The sequence below is a fragment of the Paroedura picta genome, unplaced genomic scaffold, assembly GCF_049243985.1.
Source record: "Paroedura picta isolate Pp20150507F unplaced genomic scaffold, Ppicta_v3.0 Ppicta_v3_sca44, whole genome shotgun sequence".
Taxonomy (NCBI): Eukaryota; Metazoa; Chordata; class Lepidosauria; order Squamata; family Gekkonidae; genus Paroedura; species Paroedura picta.
The window spans coordinates 1-23,692 of NW_027518641.1; the positions used below are offsets into that span (position 1 = coordinate 1).

At 41.2% G+C, this 23,692-nt stretch overlaps 4 protein-coding genes across 4 annotated transcripts; 3 read left to right on the top strand and 1 right to left on the bottom strand.

Moving 5' to 3' along the window:
* Window positions 1-20: 20 nt before the first annotated feature.
* On the bottom strand, window positions 21-833 carry LOC143828511 (olfactory receptor 14I1-like; the record flags this gene model as incomplete). The annotated part of the gene is made up of 1 exon (XM_077318881.1): window positions 21-833. A coding segment is annotated over exon 1 (813 nt), but the record flags the coding sequence as incomplete, so codon positions are not given.
* Window positions 834-4,998: 4,165 nt separating this feature from the next.
* On the top strand, window positions 4,999-5,964 carry LOC143828506 (olfactory receptor 14A16-like). Its single transcript, XM_077318877.1, has one exon. It carries the CDS (start codon window positions 4,999-5,001, stop codon window positions 5,962-5,964), a length of 966 nt encoding a protein of 321 aa, XP_077174992.1.
* A 6,542-nt stretch (window positions 5,965-12,506) lies between these two features.
* Window positions 12,507-13,501, top strand: LOC143828510 (olfactory receptor 14A16-like). Its single transcript, XM_077318880.1, has one exon. It carries the CDS (start codon window positions 12,507-12,509, stop codon window positions 13,470-13,472), a length of 966 nt encoding a protein of 321 aa, XP_077174995.1. The 3' UTR covers window positions 13,473-13,501.
* A 4,502-nt stretch (window positions 13,502-18,003) lies between these two features.
* Window positions 18,004-19,712, top strand: LOC143828512 (olfactory receptor 14A16-like). Its single transcript, XM_077318882.1, has 2 exons — window positions 18,004-18,130; window positions 18,689-19,712. Exon 2 carries the CDS (start codon window positions 18,694-18,696, stop codon window positions 19,681-19,683), a length of 990 nt encoding a protein of 329 aa, XP_077174997.1. The 5' UTR covers window positions 18,004-18,130; window positions 18,689-18,693; the 3' UTR covers window positions 19,684-19,712.
* Window positions 19,713-23,692: the final 3,980 nt, after the last annotated feature.

The following is a 23,692-nucleotide window of genomic DNA, read 5'->3' on the forward strand; positions in this document are numbered from 1 at the left end:
AGAACAGAATAAATGATTGCAAAAAGAAGATTCCGGGCTTTTAAAGCATGTCTCTGAGGCCACACATAGGCAAAGATCCCAGTGCCTATCACCAAAGACACCACAGTGAGGTGGGGAAGACAAGTGGAGAGGGCCTTTCTCTGACCCTGAACAGAAGGGATTCTAAGCACGACTGAAAATATCTGCATGTAGGAGACAATGATGAAGACGAAGCATCCAAGTGCAAAGAAAGCGCTAAACACAATAATACCAACCTCAACCAGATATATGTCAGAACAGGAGAGTTTGAGTATCTGGGGAACTTCACAGAAGAACTGATCGATCATGTTGGAGCAGAAGGTGATGGCAAAAGTTCCTCCAGTGTGTAATAGACCATAGAGTATACCTGCAATCCATGCACTGGTGGCCATCTGAATGCAGGCTCCACTGTGCATGATGGCCTCATATTGCAATGGACTGCAGATAGCAACATAACGATCATGTGCCATTATGGTTAAGATGGCCACATCTGAAACTTGAAAAAAGAAAAGGAAAAAAACCTGAGCTACACAGGCCGAATAAGCAATGGACCTGCTGTCCAGGAGGGAATTGGCCATAGCTCTGGGTACTGTGACGGACACTATGCCAATATCCATAAGTGCCAGGTTCATGAGGAAAAAATACATGGGGGTATGCAGGTGATGATCAAAGGCTACCGCAATGATGATGAGAAGATTGCCAGTCACTGCAGTCAAGTAGACTGCCAAGAATACAAAGAAATGCAAGATCTGTAGTTCTCGGATGTCTGAAAATTCCAGGAGCAGAAATTCAGATGGAGAAGTAAGATTGGGCATTATGCCCTCAATATCCAGTTGCAGTCGGTCTGTGGAACATATTAGAGAAACCATTTTATATTCGCAATGTCAATTAACAATTATTCTGGTTTCTTACATCATCACCCCAGTCTATGAGACAGCCCTGCATTGAATTGCATGTAAAGAACCAGGGATATTCTTCAACAGGGACAAAATAGACAGGGGAATAGTTCTCTCACTTGCTGTCATCAGACACAAATCGACTCATAATATACTGAAGTGCTCTAATCTTATCCAAGTTCCATGCTTATAGTTTCTGGCCACTTGATTAGAACTTCACCAAGTGACTCTTATATGTCTGCAGCTTGTGAATGCATTGACACTGTACACCCAGAATTATCTATACATGGAAGATGGGGCAGTAAATACTCTTATTCTATATTTGAAGGATTTGCTGTAATTTTTAACCAAGTTTTATGCTCAATCCAGCACTTTCAAATATTTCAAGTAAAATATATAGATTATTATTATTGTTGTTGTTGTTGTTGTTGTTGTTGTTGTTGTATTTATACCCCGCCTCCCCCCGAAGGCTCAAGGCGGCTTACATAACCCCATCCATAAAATAACAGTAAGTAAAATAAAAACCATAAAATAACAGTAAGTTCCAGTAAATTTACAATAGCTGGCAACCAATTGGTCACAGATGATGGGAAGCAGTAACATAGTCAGTGTTCTGTAATAAATCTTTGCACACAAACATACACACTTATTGATAGTCCAATCATATCCATGACTGAATACCTTGGAAGAAGCAATATTCCAAGTAGTTCTTCTTCTCACCCTGGATCTCTTCTGTCAATTTCTGCTGCTATTGTAAGATTCTGTTTCTTCTCATAAAACACATACATCCTTCTACCCAAGTAATTGAGGGACTCGCTACAATGTACATTGCTAATTTCTGTTTAACAGAATTCAAAAGGCTGTATACAGGAAGAAGAAATCTATTTATATTCTGTGCTTGGCAAATTACTCCCAAGGGTTTAGCTCACTTATTTAGCTCACTCATGGCTGAAACCCTTTCTGACTTGCCGTAAAATTTCTTCTACAATTGCATTAAACATAAATTAATATTTAATATAGTCTGTGTCCCAGTATATGACATAAGATTAAAGTCATGAGAGAAAAATACACACCTATTCCTGCAAGTCAAGGAAGAAAAAACGCCAAAGTTTAAATCCTCATATCCCAGGGTAATTCTGTTATCAGCCCCTTATCTACACAGATACCTGGACACCAAAGAACAATACCTCCAGCCCTTCTGGGATTAAGATCCAGAAATTCACTCCTACAGGGTAGGGTCCTTTCAAAGAAATTGTCACAAAACACTAAATCTGGTAGCTGTTGCCAGTGAAAGCTGGAGTATTGTACTCAGAGAGAAGCCTGCTGAAATCAAGAACATCACAAAATATAAGTAATATAAGTAATATAAGTAAATCTGTTTTAATGAACAATGAGGATAACAATAATTTATTCATGGTCATAGACCAGTAAAATACAATATAAAAAACACAAGGATAACAGGTAAAACATGGACCTCTGGTTAATAGGACCCCCAACAGAGGTCCATAGTCCAAGCAAGGTTTCAGGTCAACATGACCCAAACAATGAATGGAACAAAGTCACACATAATCCAGACATGCAGACTGATTCTGCAGTTTTTAAAATTTATTCATGGTCATAGACCAGTAAAATACAATATACAAAACACAAGGATAACAGGTAAAACATAATAACGATAATAGCAAACCTATTAGGCTAAATACAAGATAAAAAGACACACCATAGAAAGCTAGTAGCCTAAATACAATAGTATGAACTATTGTTATGCCCCCATTCTCTTCCCAAATCCCAATCAGGAAGGAGGCAAGGTCTCAATGAAACAACACTTTCATGGATCAAGAAAAGTTATGTTGGACAGCTCCTCTCTCTACCAAGAGCAGAGAGAAAATGCTATGAAGGACATTGTATTTATACAGAAAGTCTTCCTATCTTAACACAGACCACAATGTACCTCAGACTGGTTTAAACATAAGGCGTGACATAATCCAAACTTATTACTACTTTTCTAGTAAGATATCTTCTGCTAATGAAGGTATTTCCATTATGTTTCTTTTACTATGACATAATCAAGCCTCTTTTAGCAATACCTCTCACTGCACCATATTGTATCATCAATCTACTTGCCTTCCATTCTGACATTCAGGGGCCCTCTGTTTTCTGTGACAGACGGTTCATCTGTAGTAAGGCATTAGGTTATCTGAGAAAGCTTTTAGTCCAGAGGCTTGTGTTTGTATGTATTCCCTTTGCCTAGGAGCCCCCTACTCAAAGATTGGATATTAGCAACCCAGTTCTTTCTAATTCTAGAAGCTAGCCAAGCAAATTTAGCTACTTTATTGGATTAGAATCAGGCCAAGGGAGGTGATTCATCTTATATGGAAGATTTTTTATTCTAGTTTCGCTGGGTGTCTGGATTACATTTGACTTTGTTCTACTTATTCTTTGAGCTATGTTGACTGGAAACCTTGTTCCGATTTGGACTCCAATTGGATACAGTCTTCAAAGTAACATCTGGATCTTGAAACAATGCTTCTAAATATGTTCAGTGTAGACTTATAGCTTTATTATTTCTGTCCTCCTTGTTCACTGTTCTGATCCTTCCTGCAGGATTGTATATAGAAACAGGTTACTTATATTTTGTGATGTTCTTGAATTCTTTAGCCTTCATTGGCTACAATTACCAGATTAATGGTTTTGTGACATTTTCTTTGAAAGTATCCTACGGGGTGCAGGGGTGACTTTCTGGATCTTAGTGCCAGGAAGGCTGGAGGTCTCATTCCTTGGTTTCCAGCTGTCTGGGTAGATAAGGGGCTAGTAACAGAACTACTCCAGGGTGTAAGGACTTACACTTCAGCTTTCAGGTTCTTTCTTCCTTGGCTTGCAGGAATGAGTTTCTATTTTTCTCTCGTGACTTTAATATTACATCATATACTTGGACACAGATATGCTATATTCATTATCATGTTATGTTGGTTACAAATGCAGAAGAAATAATAAAGCAAATACGAGAGGCCATCCGTCTCAGTCGGCAATTAGATGAGCTGAACTCTTGGGAGTAGGTTGGCAAGCACAGGATATAAACTGATTTCTTTCTCCTCAACACAGCCTGTTTTGGTTTTGCTAGAGAGAAATTAGGAACGTACAAGCTCCACAACTAGATGTAAGGAAATACTTGGGTGATTGGATTAATGTATTTTAGCAGTTAGAGAAGAAATTGAATCTGAATTCTTATACATCTTCTCATTGTATCTTCATTTTGTATTGCTGAGGTCTTCTGATGTGTATAACAGCTTCCAGAGATCTCTTCTAGCCTGAGTATTGTATTTCTAATTCATACTACTCCTCAATCTGACCAAATGAGCATAGGAAATGAAGAACCTATATTTGCAAAGGAAACTACAATCACAGCAGGAATTGACACAAGAGATCCCAGGGTGAAAAGAGCTACTTGGAATACAGCCTCTTCCAAGGTATTCGGTCGCTGATAGAATTGGACTATCAATAAGTGTGTTTGTTTGTGTGCAAAGAATTATTGCAGAACACTGACAATGTTACTCCTTCCCATCATCTATATCTTTTTAGTATTTGAAAGTGGTGCATTAAGCACAATTCCTAGTTACAAATAAAAGTTACAGCAGAACCTTTAGGAACAGAATAAGAGTGTGGAGCAATGCTCAAGGAAGCATCTACTGTCCTTTCTTCTGTGCATAGATCATTCTGTATGTACAGTGTCAATGCATGGACAAGCTGCACACTTAGTCACTTGGTGAAGTTCTAATCCAATGGCCAGAATCTATAAACATGGAACTTTCATAGGCTTACAACAGTACAATTAATTATGAGGAGGTTTGTGTTTGAGGACAGCAAGTAAAAGATTTCCACCCCACCCCACCCCACCCCACCCGGTCTTTTTCTTCCTGTGATGAAGAATATCCCTGTTTCTTTACACGCAGTTCAATGCAGGGCTGTATCATAGACTGAGATGGTGGAACAAGAAAACAGACGAAATGATTATTGGCATTACTAGAATAAAATGGTTTATCTAATATGTTCTACAGGCAGGCTGCAGCTGGATATTGAGGGCATAATGTCCAACCTGACCTCCCCATCTGAATTTCTGCTGCTGGAGTTTTCAGACATCCGAGAACTACAGATCCTGCATTTCTTTGTATTCTTGGCAGTCTACTTGACTGCAGTGACTGGCAACCTTCTCATCATCATTGCTGTAGCCCATGATCATCACCTGCACACCCCCATGTACTTTTTTCTTGTGAACCTGGCACTTATGGATCTTGGCTTGGTTTCCGTCACAGTACCCAAATCTATGGCTAATTCCCTGCTGAACGCCACATCCATTTCTTATCCTGCATGTGTAGCTCAGGTTTTGTTCCTCTTCTTCCTTGATGGGTCAGATGTAGCCATCTTAACAGTAATGGCACATGATCGGTATGTTGCTATCTGCAAACCTTTGCATTATGAGACAATGATGCACAGAGGAGCCTGCATTCAGATGGCAGCCAGTGCCTGGATTGCAGGTATGTTCTATGGTATATTAAACTGTGGGGGGACTTTTGCTATCACTTTCTGCTCCAACGTGATCGATCAGTTTTTCTGTGAAGCTCCACAGATTATCAAACTCTCCTGCTCTGACATGTATCTTGTTGAAGTTGGTTTCATTATATTTAGTGCTTTCCTTGTACTTGGATGCTTTGTCTTCATCATTATCTCCTACATGCAGATTTTTACAGCAGTGCTCAGAATCCCTTCCATTCATGGTCAGAAAAAGGCCCTCTCCACTTGCCTTCCCCACCTCACTGTGGTGTCTTTGCTTGTTTTAAGTGGCCTCTTCACCTACGTGAGGCCTCAGAGTCACAGTTCATCCAGCCAGAATGTACTTTTTTCAATAATTTATGCTGTTGTCCCTCCTTTGCTCAACCCTTTCATCTATAGCATGAGAAACAAAGAAATAAAAAGTGCACTACTGAAGTTCATTGATTTGGGAAGTTTTTCAAAAATAATGGCAAGCCAAGCTTTTCTACAAAAGTGGGGCTGAATAATCTTGTGCAGATTTCTTTTTTAAAAAATCTCGATATTGTATACTTATGTTGACTTACTTTGTAGGACTTCAGAAGATGAGATCAGGTTCCATGTTTTGATGGGCCTTAGGCCCACATCTCTTCCTATTACCATGACATCTGACCCTTCAAACACAGCCCACATTTCCCTCTGCATCCTTTTGTCAACCTGCTCTCGACTACTCCTTCAGCCATCTTCTTGTCTTTTCCTCAATGGCACTAGGGCACGTGAGTGGTTGGTAGTGTCACTCCTATGGTGGTCAATTTCTGCAAGTTCTTTGTTGGGAAAAGTGGGCAGCCTAAAAGCATAAAAGACAGAGCTCTTGCAGGAAGTGGGCAACAGGAGGACACTCAGGCAGCTTACAGAGGAAGTGTTTGGGCAGGGTCCAGTGGCAAGGAGCCATGTCAAAAGCCCAAGTTCCTGTTATTTCTTTGAGGCTGTGGTGGATGGTGAGATTATGATGGATCCAGTCCCTGCAGACTGACCAGTCTTCATACTTGCTGTGACCCTGACCCTTCCTATGTCCATCACCATGAATCCTCCAACATACCTCCTGGTATTCTTGCATCCTTTGTCTACCTTTTTCTGACCACTCCCATAGCCACCCACTTGCACTTTCCTCAGTGGCACTGAGAGTCATGTATGGCTGAAAACGTCACTGTCTGCAAACTCTTTTCTGGGAATAGTGGGTAGCCCATGTAGCTGAAAGCATCAGAGACAGAGCACTTGCAAGCATGTGAGCAAAGGAAGAGCCCTCAGGCAGGTGGCAGAGGAGGTGTGTGAGCAAGGTCCAGTCACAGTGAGCCCTGCAAGAAGCTCAGGATTGTGGCAGATGTCCCACCTCTCGTGTCAATCCTGAGGGAAATGGAAGTTTTGGGCTTCCTCTTCTTGCTTTTGAGAGTTGAGAATGGTGGGACTTCCATATCGAACTGAATGCATCCCACACAGCGAGGCCTTCCGGAACACTCCTCCTACTTATGGTACCACTGGGGCTTCTGCTTCTCTTAGAAGGTTTCTTGAGCTGACAAAAAGAAGTCTCCGGGACAGCCCAATATTTCCATTTAAGATACAGATAGTTACCTCACCCTTCTCACCCACTTAAAATGCAGGTTAAAAGCATGTGAATGCAGGAACTATACATTAGTGATATAGAATAAGAACATTTTTAAACAAAACTAGAATTTCGATTCTATATATAAATGGAACATAGGGTTAAAAGAAAGGAGAATATATGAAGCTGTAACCAGCGATCCCAATACGATGGGAAATGCTGGAGATGTTATGATGTCATAGGTTCCTTTTACTATATGTGGTGGTCATGTGATTGAGTAAAACAAATTGGATAAAAATCCATGCCTTGATAGAGAAAATGTTACAAATGAAGTTTCCTTTATGTTCTAAATATATGTTGCTAAGCTATTTACCTGTATATGCCAGAGATGTTTTCTTTTATGCAACCACCGCTGCCCGACTTGTAGTGGCTCAAAGATGGAAACAAGAAGTCCTGCCTGGAAGGGACATACGGTTGGATAAAATCGGAGAACTTGCCACCATGGCAAAATTGACAAACCTGCTTTACAGAAGACCCCTGGAAGAGTTCTATGATCCCTCAAATTGTTTCTTAGAATGTTTGAATAAGTAGTTTTTGTCTTAGTTCTTGTTGTATGAGATAATTGTTGGGGCAGGAGTTATATTGGATGTATTTATTCAGCTGTTTTTCCCTCTTCTATTGCTTAAACTACAATAAAGAATTCACATTATAAAACAAAGATATGAATCTGCAACTGATTATCTATTTTTCCATGGATGTGGAGTAGCAATGGTGTCAGCCTAGGATCTGAGTTCTAATTTCTGCTCTTCCATCAAATATTTCAGTTGACATTGGTCCAGTCACTCTCTTTCCACTTATTCTACCTCGCTGGGCCATGAGTTTAGTATCCAGAAAGCCATTCTTAAGTGCTCTATTTATATTATTCATTTATTTATATTCCACCCTTCCTAGCACAGCTGGCTCACAGCAGATCACATGTCATAAAAACAGATAAAACAAATAAAAATCCCCTCCCACCCTCATGTTCCACCCCACTATTACTCCTCCCTTCTCCACACTGACCCCCAATACCCCTCTTCCCAACTGTATACCTGGGGAAATGTAATGGGTTTAATGGGTTTAATGGGCAGTAATGGGTTTAAACTACAAGGAAAAATAGACTTGTTCATGCGTTGAGCAGGAGGTTTGACTAGATGGCCTGTATGGCCCCTTCCAACTCTATGATTCTATGATTCTATGAAAATGACAGTATGGCATTTTTGAGTTTTATACACTCCCCCTCCCAGCAAACTGACTATAATATCAAATACATGATCATATATATTAAAACATTAAAATAAACTTTACAATCAATCAGTGTGGAGAGATATAACCCATCATGACAATCAGAATTCTATACAATGTGGGGAACATTTGCCTCGCCGTAAAAGTGTAGCTTCATATGTGGAACTGGATATGGGTTCAGAGCACAGTCTACTGTCCCTTCTTATCCATAAACAAGTTAGATATGAATTCCTCTGTGAGGTTCTGGCTCCTTTTTTATTTAATTCTGGCTCCTTTTTTATTTAATTCTGGCTCCTTTTTTATTTAATCTGGCTCCTTTTTTATTTAATATCTATATTGATGCATTAATCAAACGACTAAAGAACTCAGACATTCATGCCCCTAAACTTGCAGACAGAAGGTTACCCATACTTATGTTTGCTGATGATGCAGTAATTCTCTCACAGACCAGAATAGGCCTGAAAAGGGCTTTGGAAGTTTTGGCCTTGCATTGCCAGGAGGAACACCTAGTTATCAATTATACCAAAACAAAAATTATGTGCTTTAACAACAGGGCAAATTTTTTTACTTGGCATATTGACCAACACCGTATTGAGCAAGTCAAATGCTTCAAATTTCTTGGTGTGATCTTCCAGTATAACGGAAAGCAAACTGCTCATATTCACTCAGTAGCTAACTCTGCTCAGAAGAGTGCAGCGGCTATCTTAAGATTCTATCGAACTAAGGGTGGTGGCTTCATTCCTGCTGCAATCAAACTGTTTTCAGCCAAATCACTGGCTCAACTTACATATGGTGCCCAATTAGGCTCTTACTCCATAGAGAAAATTCAAGCAGGTTTCCTAAGAGCCCTCTTTAATGTTCCAAGGTGTACAGCCAATGTAGTTCTCCGGCAGGAGGCAGGGTTGACAAAAGTAGAGACCAGGCATGGATAACAATAATTAACTATTGGCTAAAAATTCATCTTCAACCTGTAGGCCTTATTCCTTCTTTCTTGTCAGTTAACCCACAAACCAATTGGTGTACAGAAATAATTAACAAACTTCTTAAAATTGGCTTAGCCCCTGATCATCTATTAGAAACAGGGCACAGACAAGCAAAACATCTGGTCTATCAACGACTTATGGATATTGAGCTACAAAATGAGATGGCCCTACTCCCAAGCCCATATAGGTTACTAAAGTCCTGGGAGGGATTTTCTACTGCACCATACCTAACATATATCACCTTTACTAAATTTCGATGGGCTTTTTCGAGGGCCCAGTTCAATGCATTTCCATCAGCACTGCTAAGTGGAAGACTGCAGCGTGTGCCCATAGAGGACCGATTATGCCCTTGCAATTCAGGTGTAATTGAATCAATTGCCCACATTATATTATACTGTGACTTTTATAAGGTTGCCAGAAGCCGTTTAATCCTGCCCTTGTTATCAAGGTTTCCTGGACTTACAGATGATCATCTGGTTAACATCTTGCTTGCAGATAAAGGTAGTTCTGTCTCTTACATGGTGGCACGGTTTTGCTATGCTGCCAGCAGAGTGCGGAAGTCTTTGGCTGTTGTTGGTGCTGAGTGACCTGACTGTCGGAATGCTGTGTTCATGTTTTGTGCCTTTGTCAACTCCCTGATGCCAAATGTCCAGTTGATGTATGTCTGTAGATACTTTGATGCTGGTCAATGACCGTAATAAATAAAACAAACAAACAACTCAATGAGGTTTTCTGTAGCCCCAGGTCAAGTTTCCAGAGTTTATGGACATGAATGCCTAAATAACCTAGGTCTGGGCAAACTAACACATACAGGGTGGGATTGGGGACATCCAGTGAGATGTTGATGACCCATGCAGTTTGGCCATGCTAAAACTATACAATTCTTTGATTATTCCATGCAAGGTTAGCTACCAGGCTGAGATGGTTAAGCAAGGAATCTTAAGTAACCATACAGTGTGGAGAACATTTGCCTCACCATGGAAGTGTAGATTTACATGTGGATAAGGGATCAGGAACATGTCAACTGCCCATTCCTACACATGTACAAGTTGCATATGAGCCTCACTGTGATGTTTCCAGGTCAAGTCTCTGGGGTCTATGGACATGGAAGTCATACAAGCTTAGGTCTGTGCAAACAAATACATAGAGGGTGGGAATGAAGACAGCCAGTGGGACGTTGATCACCCATGTTGGGTGACCATGTTCAAACAACACTATTCTTTGCTTATTCCATACTTCCAGGCTGAGATGGTTCAAGAAATGTTTCAGGGGGTTCTCAATGTTAAAAAAAAAGTTGAGAAAGGCTGGTTTGGTATTATAGCTTTGACTTGCACTCCTCCAAGTGATCCCAGATCAGGGGTCCCTTGGCAGTAATAGGTGTGCATTTTTGCTTGTAACTTTGATCTTGTGTTATGCAGTTGGACAAAAACATGCGGTATTAATTGTCAAGTTCTCTGTCTTACCCCCCCCTGCAAAAAGAAAGAATGAAAGAAAAAACAAAGAAAAAAAGAAAAGAAATAATATATAAATGGGAAAGGGTTTTTCAGTCGCACATCACAATTAAATGAGCAGAACTCACGGGAATAAGTTGGTAGGCACAGAATATAAATAGATCTTTTTTTTTCATTTACACATCATTTTTGGTTTAGATTAGGCAGAAAATAAGTATGTGCCTTGTAGCAAGTTGCACAATGAGATGAAAAGAATTACTTGGGTGTGCATTTTTGCTTGCAACTTTGATCTTATGTTATGCATTTGGACAAAAACATGCTGTATTAATTGTCAAGTTCTGTTTCTTAAAAGGTAAAGATAAAGGTATCCCCTGTGCAAACACTGGGTCATGTCTGACCCTTGGGGTGACGCCCTCCAGCGTTTTCATGGCAGACTCAATACGGGGTAGTTTTCCAGTGCCTTCCCCAGTCATTACCATTTACCCCCAAGCAAGCTGGGTACTCATTTTACCGACCTCAGAAGGATGGAAGGCTGAGTCATCCTTGAGCCAGCTGCTGGGATTGAACTCCCAGCCTCATGGGCAGAGCTTTCAGACTGCATGTCTGCTGCCTTACCACTCTGCACCACAAGAGGCTCTTCAGTTTCTTACTCCCCCCCAAAATAAGAACAAAGAAAAGAAATAATATATCAAATGGGAAAGGGTTTTTCAGTCTCACATCACAATTAAATGAGCTGAACTCTTGGGAATAAGTTGCCAGATGCAGAATATAAATAGAACTCTTTCTCATATACACATCGTTTTTGGTGTGGATTAGACAGAAAATAAGTATGTGCCTTGTAGCAAGTTGCACAATGAGATGAAAGGAATAACTTGGGTGAAAGGATGTGTGGCTTTTAGCAGCAGAAGGAATTGGAGCTGACGTGATCAAGTCACTCGCACATTTTCTCATTGTATCAAGTGTTTCTACTGCTGATATATTTTGCTGTGTATCACAGCTTCCGGAACTTTCTTCTATCCTCAGTTGGGTGTTTCTAATCCATGCTACTTATCTATCTGACCTTATGGGCAGATGGAATGATGAGCCAGTATCTGCAAATTCAGCTACGATCACAGCAGAAATGGAAAAGAAGAAGAAACTCTTAGAAAACTGCCTCTTCTAAGGTATTCAATCGCTTATATTGTGGAACTATCAGTAAGTGTGTATGTATTTGTGTCAAGAGTTATTGCAGACCAGGGAGAATGTTCCTCCTTCCCATCATCTATATCCTTTGATTTTACTATTTGAAAGTGTTGAATTGAGCACAAATTGTGCTTAAGAAAAAAAGTTACAGCAGAACCTTTAAGAATACAGTAAGAATGTGGAACGATGCTCAGGAAGTATCCGTTGCCCAAGCTTCTGTGTATGCACAATGTCAATGCATAACACAAGCTGTAGACATTCTGTGCAGTTTGATATACATACTAATCAATTGGCTGGAACCTATAAGGATGGATTTGTACAAACTTAGGTCAACACAATTTAATATAAGGAGTTTGTGTTTAAGGACAGCAGGTGTGATATCTTCTTCCCCGTTTGTATTGTCCTAAGTGAAGAATATACCAGTTTCTTCATAGGTGATTCAATTCAGGGCTGTCTTGAAAACTGAGATGATGAAATAAGGAACCCAGACTGTTAATTCATATTTTTGAATAAAATGGTTTCTCTCGTATGTCCTACAGATAGAATGCAGCTGGATATTGAGGGCAAAATGTCCAACCTGACCTCCCCATCTGAATTTCTGCTCTTGGGATTTTCAGAAATCCGACAACTACAGATCTTATTTTTCTTTGTGTTCTTAGCAGTATATTTAACTATAGTGACTGGCAATCTTCTAATTGTTATTGTTGTTGCACTTGATCATCACCTGCACACTCCCATGTACTTTTTTCTCATGAACCTGGCACTTATGGATCTTGGCATAGTTTCCATATCAGTACCTAAAGCTATGGCCAATTCCCTCCTGAACAGCAGGTCCATTTCTTTTCCTGCCTGTGTGGCTCAGGTTTTCTTCCTCGTCTTGCTTGAAGGATCAGATGTGGCCATCTTAACCATAATGGCACACGATCGGCATGTTGCTATCTGCAAGCCATTGCAATATGAGACCATTATGCACAGTGGAGCCTGCATTCAGATGGCAGCTAGTGCATGGATTGCAGGTATACTCGATGGCATCTTACACACTGGAGGAACTTTTGCCATCACCTTCTGCTCCAACATGATCAACCAGTTCTTCTGTGAAGCCCCACAGATTATAAAACTCTCCTGCTCTGACATGTATCTAGTTGAAGTCGGTTTTATTATGTTCACCTATTTCCTTGCATTTGGATGCTTCATCTTCATCATTGTCTCCTACATGCAGATTTTTAAAGCAGTGCTCAAAATCCCTTCTGTTCATGGCCAGAAAAAGTCCCTCTCCACTTGCCTTCCCCACCTCACTGTGGTGTTTTTGCTTATATTTTGTGGCCTCTTTGCCTACTTGAGGCCTCAGAGACACTCTTCAAATGACCAGAATCTTCTTTTTGCGACAATTTATTCTATTCTCCCTCCCTTGCTCAATCCAATCATCTATGGCATGAGAAACAAAGAAATCAAAGCTGCCTTGTTGAAGCTCCGTGACTTGGGACATTTTCCAAAACTAATAGCAAGGAAACCTCTTGTACAAAAGTGGAGCTGAATACTGTTGTGCAGAGAGTTTTTTTATACATCAGATATTGTGTGTCATTTTTTAAATGGCTTACTTCAGAAACAAATGGCTTACTGCAGAAGTGAGGGCAAAGTTCATGTTCTGACTGGCTGTGAAGAAGAAGAAGAGTTGATTCTTATATGCCGCTTTTGTCAACCCAAAGGAGGCTCCAAGCGGCCTACAGTCACCTTCCCTTTCCTCTCCCCACAACAGACACCCTGTGAGGTGGGTGAGGCTGAGGGAGCCCTGATATTATTGAAGAAGAGTTGGTTCTTATATGCTGCTTTTCTCTACCTGTAGGAGTCTCAAAGCGGCTGACATTCATCTTTCCATTCCACTCCCCACAACCGACACAGTGTGAGGTGGGTGAGGCTGAGAGAGCCCAGATATTCCTGCTCAGTCAAAGCAGTTTCTCAGTGCTGTGGTGAGCCCAAGGAAACCCAGCTGGTTGCATGTGTTTGGGCAGGGTCCAGTGGCAAGGAGCCATGTCAAAAGCACAGGGTCCTGTTATTTCCTTGATCCCTTTTAGAGGTTCTGGTGGATGGTGGAATTATGATGGATCCAGTCCCTGCAGACTGAGCAGTCTTCATACTGGTTGTGGCCCTGCCCCTTCCTATGTCCATCACGATGAACCCTCCAGCATACCTCCTGGTGTTCTTGCATCCTTTGTCTACCTTCTCCTGACCACTCCCATAGCCACCCACTTGCACTTTCCTCAGTGGCACTGAGAGTCATGTATGGCTGAAAATGTCACTGTCTGCAAACTCTTTTCTGGGAATAGTGGGGAGCCCATGTAGCTGAAAGCATCAGAGACAGAGCACTTGCAAGCATGTGAGCAAAGTTAGAGCCCTCAGGCAGGTGGCAGAGGAGGTGTGTGAGCAAGGTCCAGTCACAGTGAGCCCTGCAAGAAGCTCAGGATTGTGGCAGATGTCCCACCTCTCGTGTCAATCCTGAGGGAAATGGAAGTTTTGGGCTTCCTCTTCTTGCTTGTGAGAGTTGAAAATGGTGGGACTTCCATATAGAACTGAATGCATCCCACACAGCGAGGCCTTCCGGAACACTCCTCCTACTTATGGTACCACTGGGGCTCCTGCTTCTCTTAGAAGGTGTCTTGAGCTGACAAAAAGAAGTCTCCGGGACAGCCCAATATTTCCATTTAAGATACAGATAGTTACCTCACCCTTCTCACCCACTTAAAATGCAGGTTAAAAGCATGTGAATGCAGGAGCTATACGCGATCAAATATGTTAAGGTGCTCCATGTGACATATAGTATAAGAACATTTTTAAACAAAACTAGAAGTTCGATTCTATATATAAATGGAACATAGGGTTAAAAGAAAGAAGAATATATGAATCTGTAACCAGCGATCCCAATACGATGGGAAATACTGGAGATGTTATGATGTCATAGGTTCCTTTTACTATATGTGGTGGTCATGTGATTGAGTAAAACAAATTGGATAAAAATCCATGCCTTGATAGAGAAAATGTTACAAATGAAGTTTCCTTTATGTTCTAAATATATGTTGCTAAGCTATTTACCTGTATATGCCAGAGATGTTTTCTTGTATGCCACCACCGCTGCCAGATTTGTAGTGGCTCAAAGATGGAAACAAGAAGTCCTGCCTGGAAGGGACATATGGTTGGATAAAATTGGAGAACTTGCCACCATGGCAAAATTGACAAACCTGCTTTACAGAAGACCCCTGGAACAGTTCTATGATCCATCGAATTGTTTCTTAGAATGTTTGAATAAGTAGTTTTTGTCTTCGTTCTTGTTGTATTAGATATTTGTTGGGGCGGGAGTTATATTGGATGTATTTATTCAGCTGTTTCCCCCTCTTCTATTGCTTAAACTACAATAAACAATTCAAATTCAAGAAAAAAAAAGATATGAATCTGCAACCGATTATCTATTTTTCCATAGATGTGGAGTAGCAATGGTGTCAGCCCAGGATCTGAGTTCTAATTTCTGCTCTTCCATCAAGTATTTCAGTTGACATTGGTCCAGTCACTCTCTTTCCACTTACTCTACCTCACTGGGCCATGAGTTTAGTATCCAGAAAGCCATTCTTAAGTGCTCTATTTATATTATTAATTTATTTATATTCCACCATTCCGAGTACAGCTGGCTGACAGCAGATCACATGTCATAAAAACAGATAAAACAAATAAAAATTCCCTCCCACCCTCCTGTTCCACCCCACTATTAGCCCTCCCCTCTCCATACTGACCCCCAATACCCCTTCCCCCAACTGTATACCTGGGAAAATGTAATGGGTTTAATGGGCAGTAATGGGTTTAAACTACAAGTACAACGATATCGGCTAGATATCAGGAAAAATAATTTTACAGTCAGAGTAGTTCAGCAGTGGAATAGGCTGCCTAAGGAGGTACTTTAGGATGCTTTGGGCTGATCCGTCGTTGAGCAGGAGGTTGGACTAGATGACCTGTATGGCCCCTTCCAACTCTATGATTCTATGATTCTATGAAAATGACAGTATGACATTTTTGGGTTTTATACACTGCCCCTCCCAGCAAACTGACTAGGGGCATTATCCAGCATTTTAAAGCCATTAAGGTAAAGGTAAAGGTATCCCCTGTGCAAGCACCGAGTCATGTCTGACCCTTGGGGTGACGCCCTCCAGCGTTTTCATGGCAGACTCAATACAGGGTCGTTTGCCAGTGCCTTCCCCAGTCATTACCGTTTACCCCCCAGCAAGCTGGGTACTCATTTTACCAACCTCGGAAGGATGGAAGGCTGAGTCAACCTTGAGCCGGCTGCTGGGATTGAACTCCCAGCCTCATGGGCAAAGCTTTCAGACGGCTGCCTTACCACTCTGCGCCACAAGAGGCTCTTTTAAAGCCATTATATAATATCAAATACATGATCATATATATTAAAACATTAAAATAAACTTTAAAATCAATCAGTGTGGAGAGATATAACCCATCATGACAATCCGAAACCTTTCTATCCAATATGGAATAAATTTGCCTCGCCATAGAAGTGTAGCTTCATATGTGGAACTGGATATGGGTTCAGAGCACAGTCTACTGTCCCTTCCTATCCAAGTACAAGTTAGATATGAATCCCTCAATGAGGTTTTCTGTAGCTCCAGGTCAAGTTTCCAGAGTTTATGGACATGAATGCCCAACTTAGGTCTGGGCAAACTAACATATACAGGGTGGGACTGGGGACAGCCAGTGAGATGTTGATGACCCATGTTCAAACTATACCATTCTTTGATTATTAAGTGCAAGGTTAGCTACCAGGCTGAGATGGTTAAGCAAGGAATCTTAAGTAACCATACAGTGTGGAGAACATTTGCCTCACCATGGAAGTGTAGATTTACATGTGGATAAGGGATCAGGACACTGTCGACTGCCCATTCCTACACATGTACAAGTTGCATATGAGCCTCACTGTGAGGTTTCCAGGTCAAGTCTCTGGACTCTATGGATATGGAAGTCATACAAACTTAGGTCTGTGCAAACGAATACATAGAGGGTGCGAATGAAGACAGCCAGTGGGACGTTGATCACCCATGTTGGGTGACCATGTTCAAACAACACTATTCTTTGCTTATTCCATACTTCCAGGCTGAGATGGTTCAAGAAATGTTTCAGGGGGTTCTTAATGTTAAAAAAAAGTTGAGAAAGCCTGGTTTGGTATTATAGCTTTGTCTTGCTTGACTTGCACTCATCCACGTGATCCTAGCTCAGGGGTCCCTTAGCAGTAATAGGTGTGCATTTTTGCTTGCAACTTTGATCTTATGTTATGCATTTGGACAAAAACATGCTGTATTAATTGTCAAGTTCTGTTTCTTAAAAGGTAAAGGTAAAGGTATCCCCTGTGCAAACACTGGGTCATGTCTGACCCTTGGGGTGACGCCCTCTAGCGTTTTCATGGCAGACTCAATATGGGGTGGTTTGCCAGTGTCTTCCCCAGTCATTAACGTTTACCCCCAAGCAAGCTGGGTACTCATATTACTGACCTCGGAAGGATGGAAGGCTGAGTCAACCTTGAGCCGGCTGCTGGGATTAAACTCCAAGCCTCATGGGCAGAGTTTTCAGACTGCATGTCTGCTGCCTTACCACTCTGCGCCACAAGAGGCTCTTCAGTTTCTTACCCCCCCCCCCGAAAAAAGACAAAGAAAAGAAATAATATAACAAATGGGAAAGGGTTTTTCAGTCGTACATCACAATTAAATGAGCTGAACTCTTGGGAATAAGTTGCCAGATGCAGAATATTAATAGATCTCTTTCTCATTTACACATCATTTTTGGTGTGGATTAGGCAGAAAATGAGTATGTGCCTTGTAGCAAGTTGCACAATGAGATGAAAGGAATAACTCGGGTGAAAGGATGTGTGGCTTTTAGCAGCAGAAGGAATTGGAGCTGACGTGATCAAGTCACTCGCACATTTTCTCATTGTATCAAGTGTTTCTACTGCTGATATATTTTGCTGTGTATCACAGCTTCCGGAACTTTCTTCTATCCTCAGTTGGGTGTTTCTAATCCATGCTACTTATCTATCTGACCTTATGGGCAGATGGAATGATGAGCCAGTATCTGCAAATTCATCTACGATCACAGCAGAAATGGAAAAGAAGAAGAAACACTTAGAATACTGCCTCATCTAAGGTATTCAATCACTTATATTGTGGAACTATTAGTAAGTGCGTATGTATTTGTGTCAAGAGTTATTGCAGACCAGGGAGAATGTTCCTCCTTCCCATCATCTATATCCTTTCACTTTACTATTTGAAAGTGTTGAATTGAGCACAAATTGTGCTTAAGAATAAAAGTTACAGCAGAACTTTAAGAATACAGAAAGAACATGGAATGATGCTCAGGAAGTATCCGTTGCCCAAGCTTCTGTGTATGCACAATGTCAATGCATAACACAAGCTGTAGACATTCTGTGCAGTTTGATATACATACTAATCAATTGGCTGGAACCTATAAGGATGGATTTGTACAAACTTAGGTCAACACAATTTAATATAAGGAGTTTGTGTTTAAGGACAGCAGGTGTGATATCTTCTTCCCCGTTTGTATTGTCCCTAAGTGAAGAATATACCAGTTTCTTCATAGGTGATTCAATTCAGGGCTGTCTCGAAAACTGAGATGATGAAATAAGGAACCCAGACTGTTAATTCATATTTTTGAATAAAATGGTTTCTCTCGTATGTCCTACAGATAGAATGCAGCTGGATATTGAGGGCAAAATGTCCAACCTGACCTCCCCATCTGAATTTCTGCTCTTGGGATTTTCAGAAATCCGACAACTACAGATCTTATTTTTCTTTGTGTTCTTAGCAGTATATTCAACTATAGTGACTGGCAATCTTCTAATTGTTATTGTTGTTGCACTTGATCATCACCTGCACACTCCCATGTACTTTTTTCTCATGAACCTGGCACTTATGGATATTGGCATAGTTTCCATATCAGTACCTAAAGCTATGGCCAATTCCCTCCTGAACAGCAGGTCCATTTCTTTTCCTGCCTGTGTGGCTCAGGTTTTCTTCCTCGTCTTGCTTGAAGGATCAGATGTGGCCATCTTAACCATAATGGCACACGATCGGCATGTTGCTATCTGCAAGCCATTGCAATATGAGACCATTATGCACAGTGGAGCCTGCATTCAGATGGCAGCCAGTGCATGGATTGCAGGTATACTCGATGGCATCTTACACACTGGAGGAACTTTTGCCATCACCTTCTGCTCCAACATGATCAACCAGTTCTTCTGTGAAGCCCCACAGATTATAAAACTCTCCTGCTCTGACATGTATCTAGTTGAAGTCGGTTTTATTATGTTCACCTATTTCCTTGCATTTGGATGCTTCATCTTCATCATTGTCTCCTACATGCAGATTTTTAAAGCAGTGCTCAAAATCCCTTCTGTTCATGGCCAGAAAAAGTCCCTCTCCACTTGCCTTCCCCACCTCACTGTGGTGTTTTTGCTTATATTTTGTGGCCTCTTTGCCTACTTGAGGCCTCAGAGACACTCTTCAAATGACCAGAATCTTCTTTTTGCGACAATTTATTCTATTCTCCCTCCCTTGCTCAATCCAATCATCTATGGCATGAGAAACAAAGAAATCAAAGCTGCCTTGTTGAAGCTCCGTGACTTGGGACATTTTCCAAAACTAATAGCAAGGAAACCTCTTGTACAAAAGTGGAGCTGAATACTGTTGTGCAGAGAGTTTTTTTATACATCAGATATTGTGTGTCATTTTTTAAATGGCTTACTTCAGAAACAAATGGCTTACTGCAGAAGTGAGGGCAAAGTTCATGTTCTGACTGGCTGTGAAGAAGAAGAAGAGTTGATTCTTATATGCCGCTTTTGTCAACCCAAAGGAGGCTCCAAGCGGCCTACAGTCACCTTCCCTTTCCTCTCCCCACAACAGACACCCTGTGAGGTGGGTGAGGCTGAGGGAGCCCTGATATTATTGAAGAAGAGTTGGTTCTTATATGCTGCTTTTCTCTACCTGTAGGAGTCTCAAAGCGGCTGACATTCATCTTTCCATTCCACTCCCCACAACCGACACAGTGTGAGGTGGGTGAGGCTGAGAGAGCCCAGATATTCCTGCTCAGTCAAAGCAGTTTCTCAGTGCTGTGGTGAGCCCAAGGAAACCCAGCTGGTTGCATGTGTTTGGGCAGGGTCCAGTGGCAAGGAGCCATGTCAAAAGCACAGGGTCCTGTTATTTCCTTGATCCCTTTTAGAGGTTCTGGTGGATGGTGGAATTATGATGGATCCAGTCCCTGCAGACTGAGCAGTCTTCATACTGGTTGTGGCCCCGACCCTTCCTATGTCCATCACGATGAACCCTCCAGCATACCTCCTGGTGTTCTTGCATCCTTTGTCTACCTTCTCCTGACCACTCCCATAGCCACCCACTTGCACTTTCCTCAGTGGCACTGAGAGTCATGTATGGCTGAAAATGTCACTGTCTGCAAACTCTTTTCTGGGAATAGTGGGGAGCCCATGTAGCTGAAAGCATCAGAGACAGAGCACTTGCAAGCATGTGAGCAAAGTTAGAGCCCTCAGGCAGGTGGCAGAGGAGGTGTGTGAGCAAGGTCCAGTCACAGTGAGCCCTGCAAGAAGCTCAGGATTGTGGCAGATGTCCCACCTCTCGTGTCAATCCTGAGGGAAATGGAAGTTTTGGGCTTCCTCTTCTTGCTTGTGAGAGTTGAGAATGGTGGGACTTCCATATAGAACTGAATGCATCCCACACAGCGAGGCCTTCCGGAACACTCCTCCTACTTATGGTACCACTGGGGCTTCTGCTTCTCTTAGAAGATTTCTTGAGCTGACAAAAAGAAGTCTCCGGGACAGCCCAATATTTCCATTTAAGATACAGATAGTTACCTCACCCTTCTCACCCACTTAAAATGCAGGTTAAAAGCATGTGAATGCAGGAGCTATACGCGATCAAATATGTTAAGGTGCTCCATGTGACATATAGTATAAGAACATTTTTAAACAAAACTAGAAGTTCGATTCTATATATAAATGGAACATAGGGTTAAAAGAAAGAAGAATATATGAATCTGTAACCAGCGATCCCAATACGATGGGAAATACTGGAGATGTTATGATGTCATAAGTTCCTTTTACTATATGTGGTGGTCATGTGATTGAGTAAAACCAATTGGATAAAAATCCATGCCTTGATAGAGAAAATGTTACAAATGAAGTTTCCTTTATGTTCTAAATATATGTTGCTAAGCTATTTACCTGTATATGCCAGAGATGTTTTCTTGTATGCCACCACCGCTGCCAGATTTGTAGTGGCTCAAAGATGGAAACAAGAAGTCCTGCCTGGAAGGGACATATGGTTGGATAAAATTGGAGAACTTGCCACCATGGCAAAATTGACAAACCTGCTTTACAGAAGACCCCTGGAACAGTTCTATGATCCCTCGAATTGTTTCTTAGAATGTTTGAATAAGTAGTTTTTGTCTTAGTTCTTGTTGTATTAGATATTTGTTGAGGCGGGAGTTATATTGGATGCATTTATTCAGCTGTTTTTCCCTCTTCTATTGCTTAAACTACAATAAAGAATTCACATTATAAAACAAAGATATGAATCTGCAACTGATTATCTATTTTTCCATGGATGTGGAGTAGCAATGGTGTCAGCCTAGGATCTGAGTTCTAATTTCTGCTCTTCCATCAAGTATTTCAGTTGACATTGGTCCAGTCACTCTCTTTCCACTTATTCTACCTCGCTGGGCCATGAGTTTAGTATCCAGAAAGCCATTCTTAAGTGCTCTATTTATATTATTCATTTATTTATATTCCACCCTTCCTAGCACAGCTGGCTCACAGCAGATGTCATAAAAACAGATAAAACAAATAAAAATCCCCTCCCACCCTCATGTTCCACCCCACTATTACTCCTCCCTTCTCCACACTGACCTCCAATGCCCCTCTTCCCAACTGTATACCTGGGGAAATGTAATGGGTTTAATGGGTTTAATGGGCAGTAATGGGTTTAAACTACAGGGAAAAATAGAGTTGTTCAGCAGTGGAATAGGCTGCCTAAGGAGGTGCTTTAGGATGCTTTGGGCTGATCCTGCGTTGAGCAGGAGGTTTGACTAGATGGCCTGTATGGCCCCTTCCAACTCTATGATTCTATGATTCTATGAAAATGACAGTATGGCATTTTTGGGTTTTATACACTCCCCCTCCCAGCAAACTGACTATAATATCAAATACATGATCATATATATTAAAACATTAAAATAAACTTTACAGTGTGGAGAGATATAACCCATCATGACAATCAGAATTCTATACAATGTGGGGAACATTTGCCTTGCCGTAAAAGTGTAGCTTCATATGTGGAACTGGATATGGGTTCAGAGCACAGTCTACTGTCCCTTCTTATCCATAAACAAGTTAGATATGAATTCCTCAGTGAGGTTCTGGCTCCTTTTTTATTTAATTCTGGCTCCTTTTTTATTTAATCTGGCTCCTTTTTTATTTAATATCTATATTGATGCATTAATCAAACGTCTAAAGAACTCAGACATTCATGCCCCTAAACTTGCAGACAGAAGGTTACCCATACTTATGTTTGCTGATGATGCAGTAATTCTCTCACTGACCAGAATAGGCCTGAAAAGGGCTTTGGAAGTTTTGGCCTTGCATTGCCAGGAGGAACACCTATTTATCAATTATACCAAAACAAAAATTATGTGCTTTAACAACAGGGCAAATTTTTTTACTTGGCATATTGACCAACACCGTATTGAGCAAGTCAAATGCTTCAAATTTCTTGGTGTGATCTTCCAGTATAACGGAAAGCAAACTGCTCATATTCACTCAGTAGCTAACTCTGCTCAGAAGAGTGCAGCGGCTATCTTAAGATTCTATCGAACTAAGGGTGGTGGCTTCATTCCTGCTGCAATCAAACTGTTTTCAGCCAAATCACTGGCTCAACTTACATATGGTGCCCAATTAGGCCCTTACTCCAATTTTGCTCCCTTAGAGAAAATTCAAGCAGGTTTCCTAAGAGCCCTCTTTAATGTTCCAAGGTGTACAGCCAATGTAGTTCTCCGGCAGGAGGCAGGGTTGACAAAAGTAGAGACCAGGCATGGATAACAATAATTAACTATTGGCTAAAAATTCATCTTCAACCTGTAGGCCTTATTCCTTCTTTCTTGTCAGTTAACCCACAACCCACTTGGTGTTCAGAAATAATTAACAAACTTCTTAAAATTGGCTTAGCCCCTGATCATCTATTAGAAACGGGGCACAGGCAAGCAAAACATCTGGTCTATCAACGACTTATGGATATTGAGCTACAAAATGAGATGGCCCTACTCCCAAGCCCATATAGGTTACTAAAGTCCTGGGAGGGATTTTCTACTGCACCATACCTAACATATATCACCTTTACTAAATTTCGATGGGCTTTTTCGAGGGCCCGGTTCAATGCATTTCCATCAGCACTGCTAAGTGGAAGACGGCAGCGTGTGCCCATAGAGGACCGATTATGCCCTTGCAATTCAGGTGTAATTGAATCAATTGCCCACATTATATTATACTGTGACTTTTATAAGGTTGCCAGAAGCCGTTTAATCCTGCCCTTGTTATCAAGGTTTCCTGGACTTACAGATGATCATCTGGTTAACATCTTGCTTGCAGATAAAGATAGTTCTGTCTCTTACATGGTGGCACGGTTT

What these genes read in the sequence shown, in the direction of transcription:
- LOC143828506 (XM_077318877.1), top strand. Translation starts at nt 4,999, where the DNA reads ATGTCCAACCTGACCTCCCCATCTGAATTTCTGCTGCTGGAGTTTTCA.
- LOC143828512 (XM_077318882.1), top strand. Translation starts at nt 18,694, where the DNA reads ATGCAGCTGGATATTGAGGGCAAAATGTCCAACCTGACCTCCCCATCT.
- LOC143828510 (XM_077318880.1), top strand. Translation starts at nt 12,507, where the DNA reads ATGTCCAACCTGACCTCCCCATCTGAATTTCTGCTCTTGGGATTTTCA.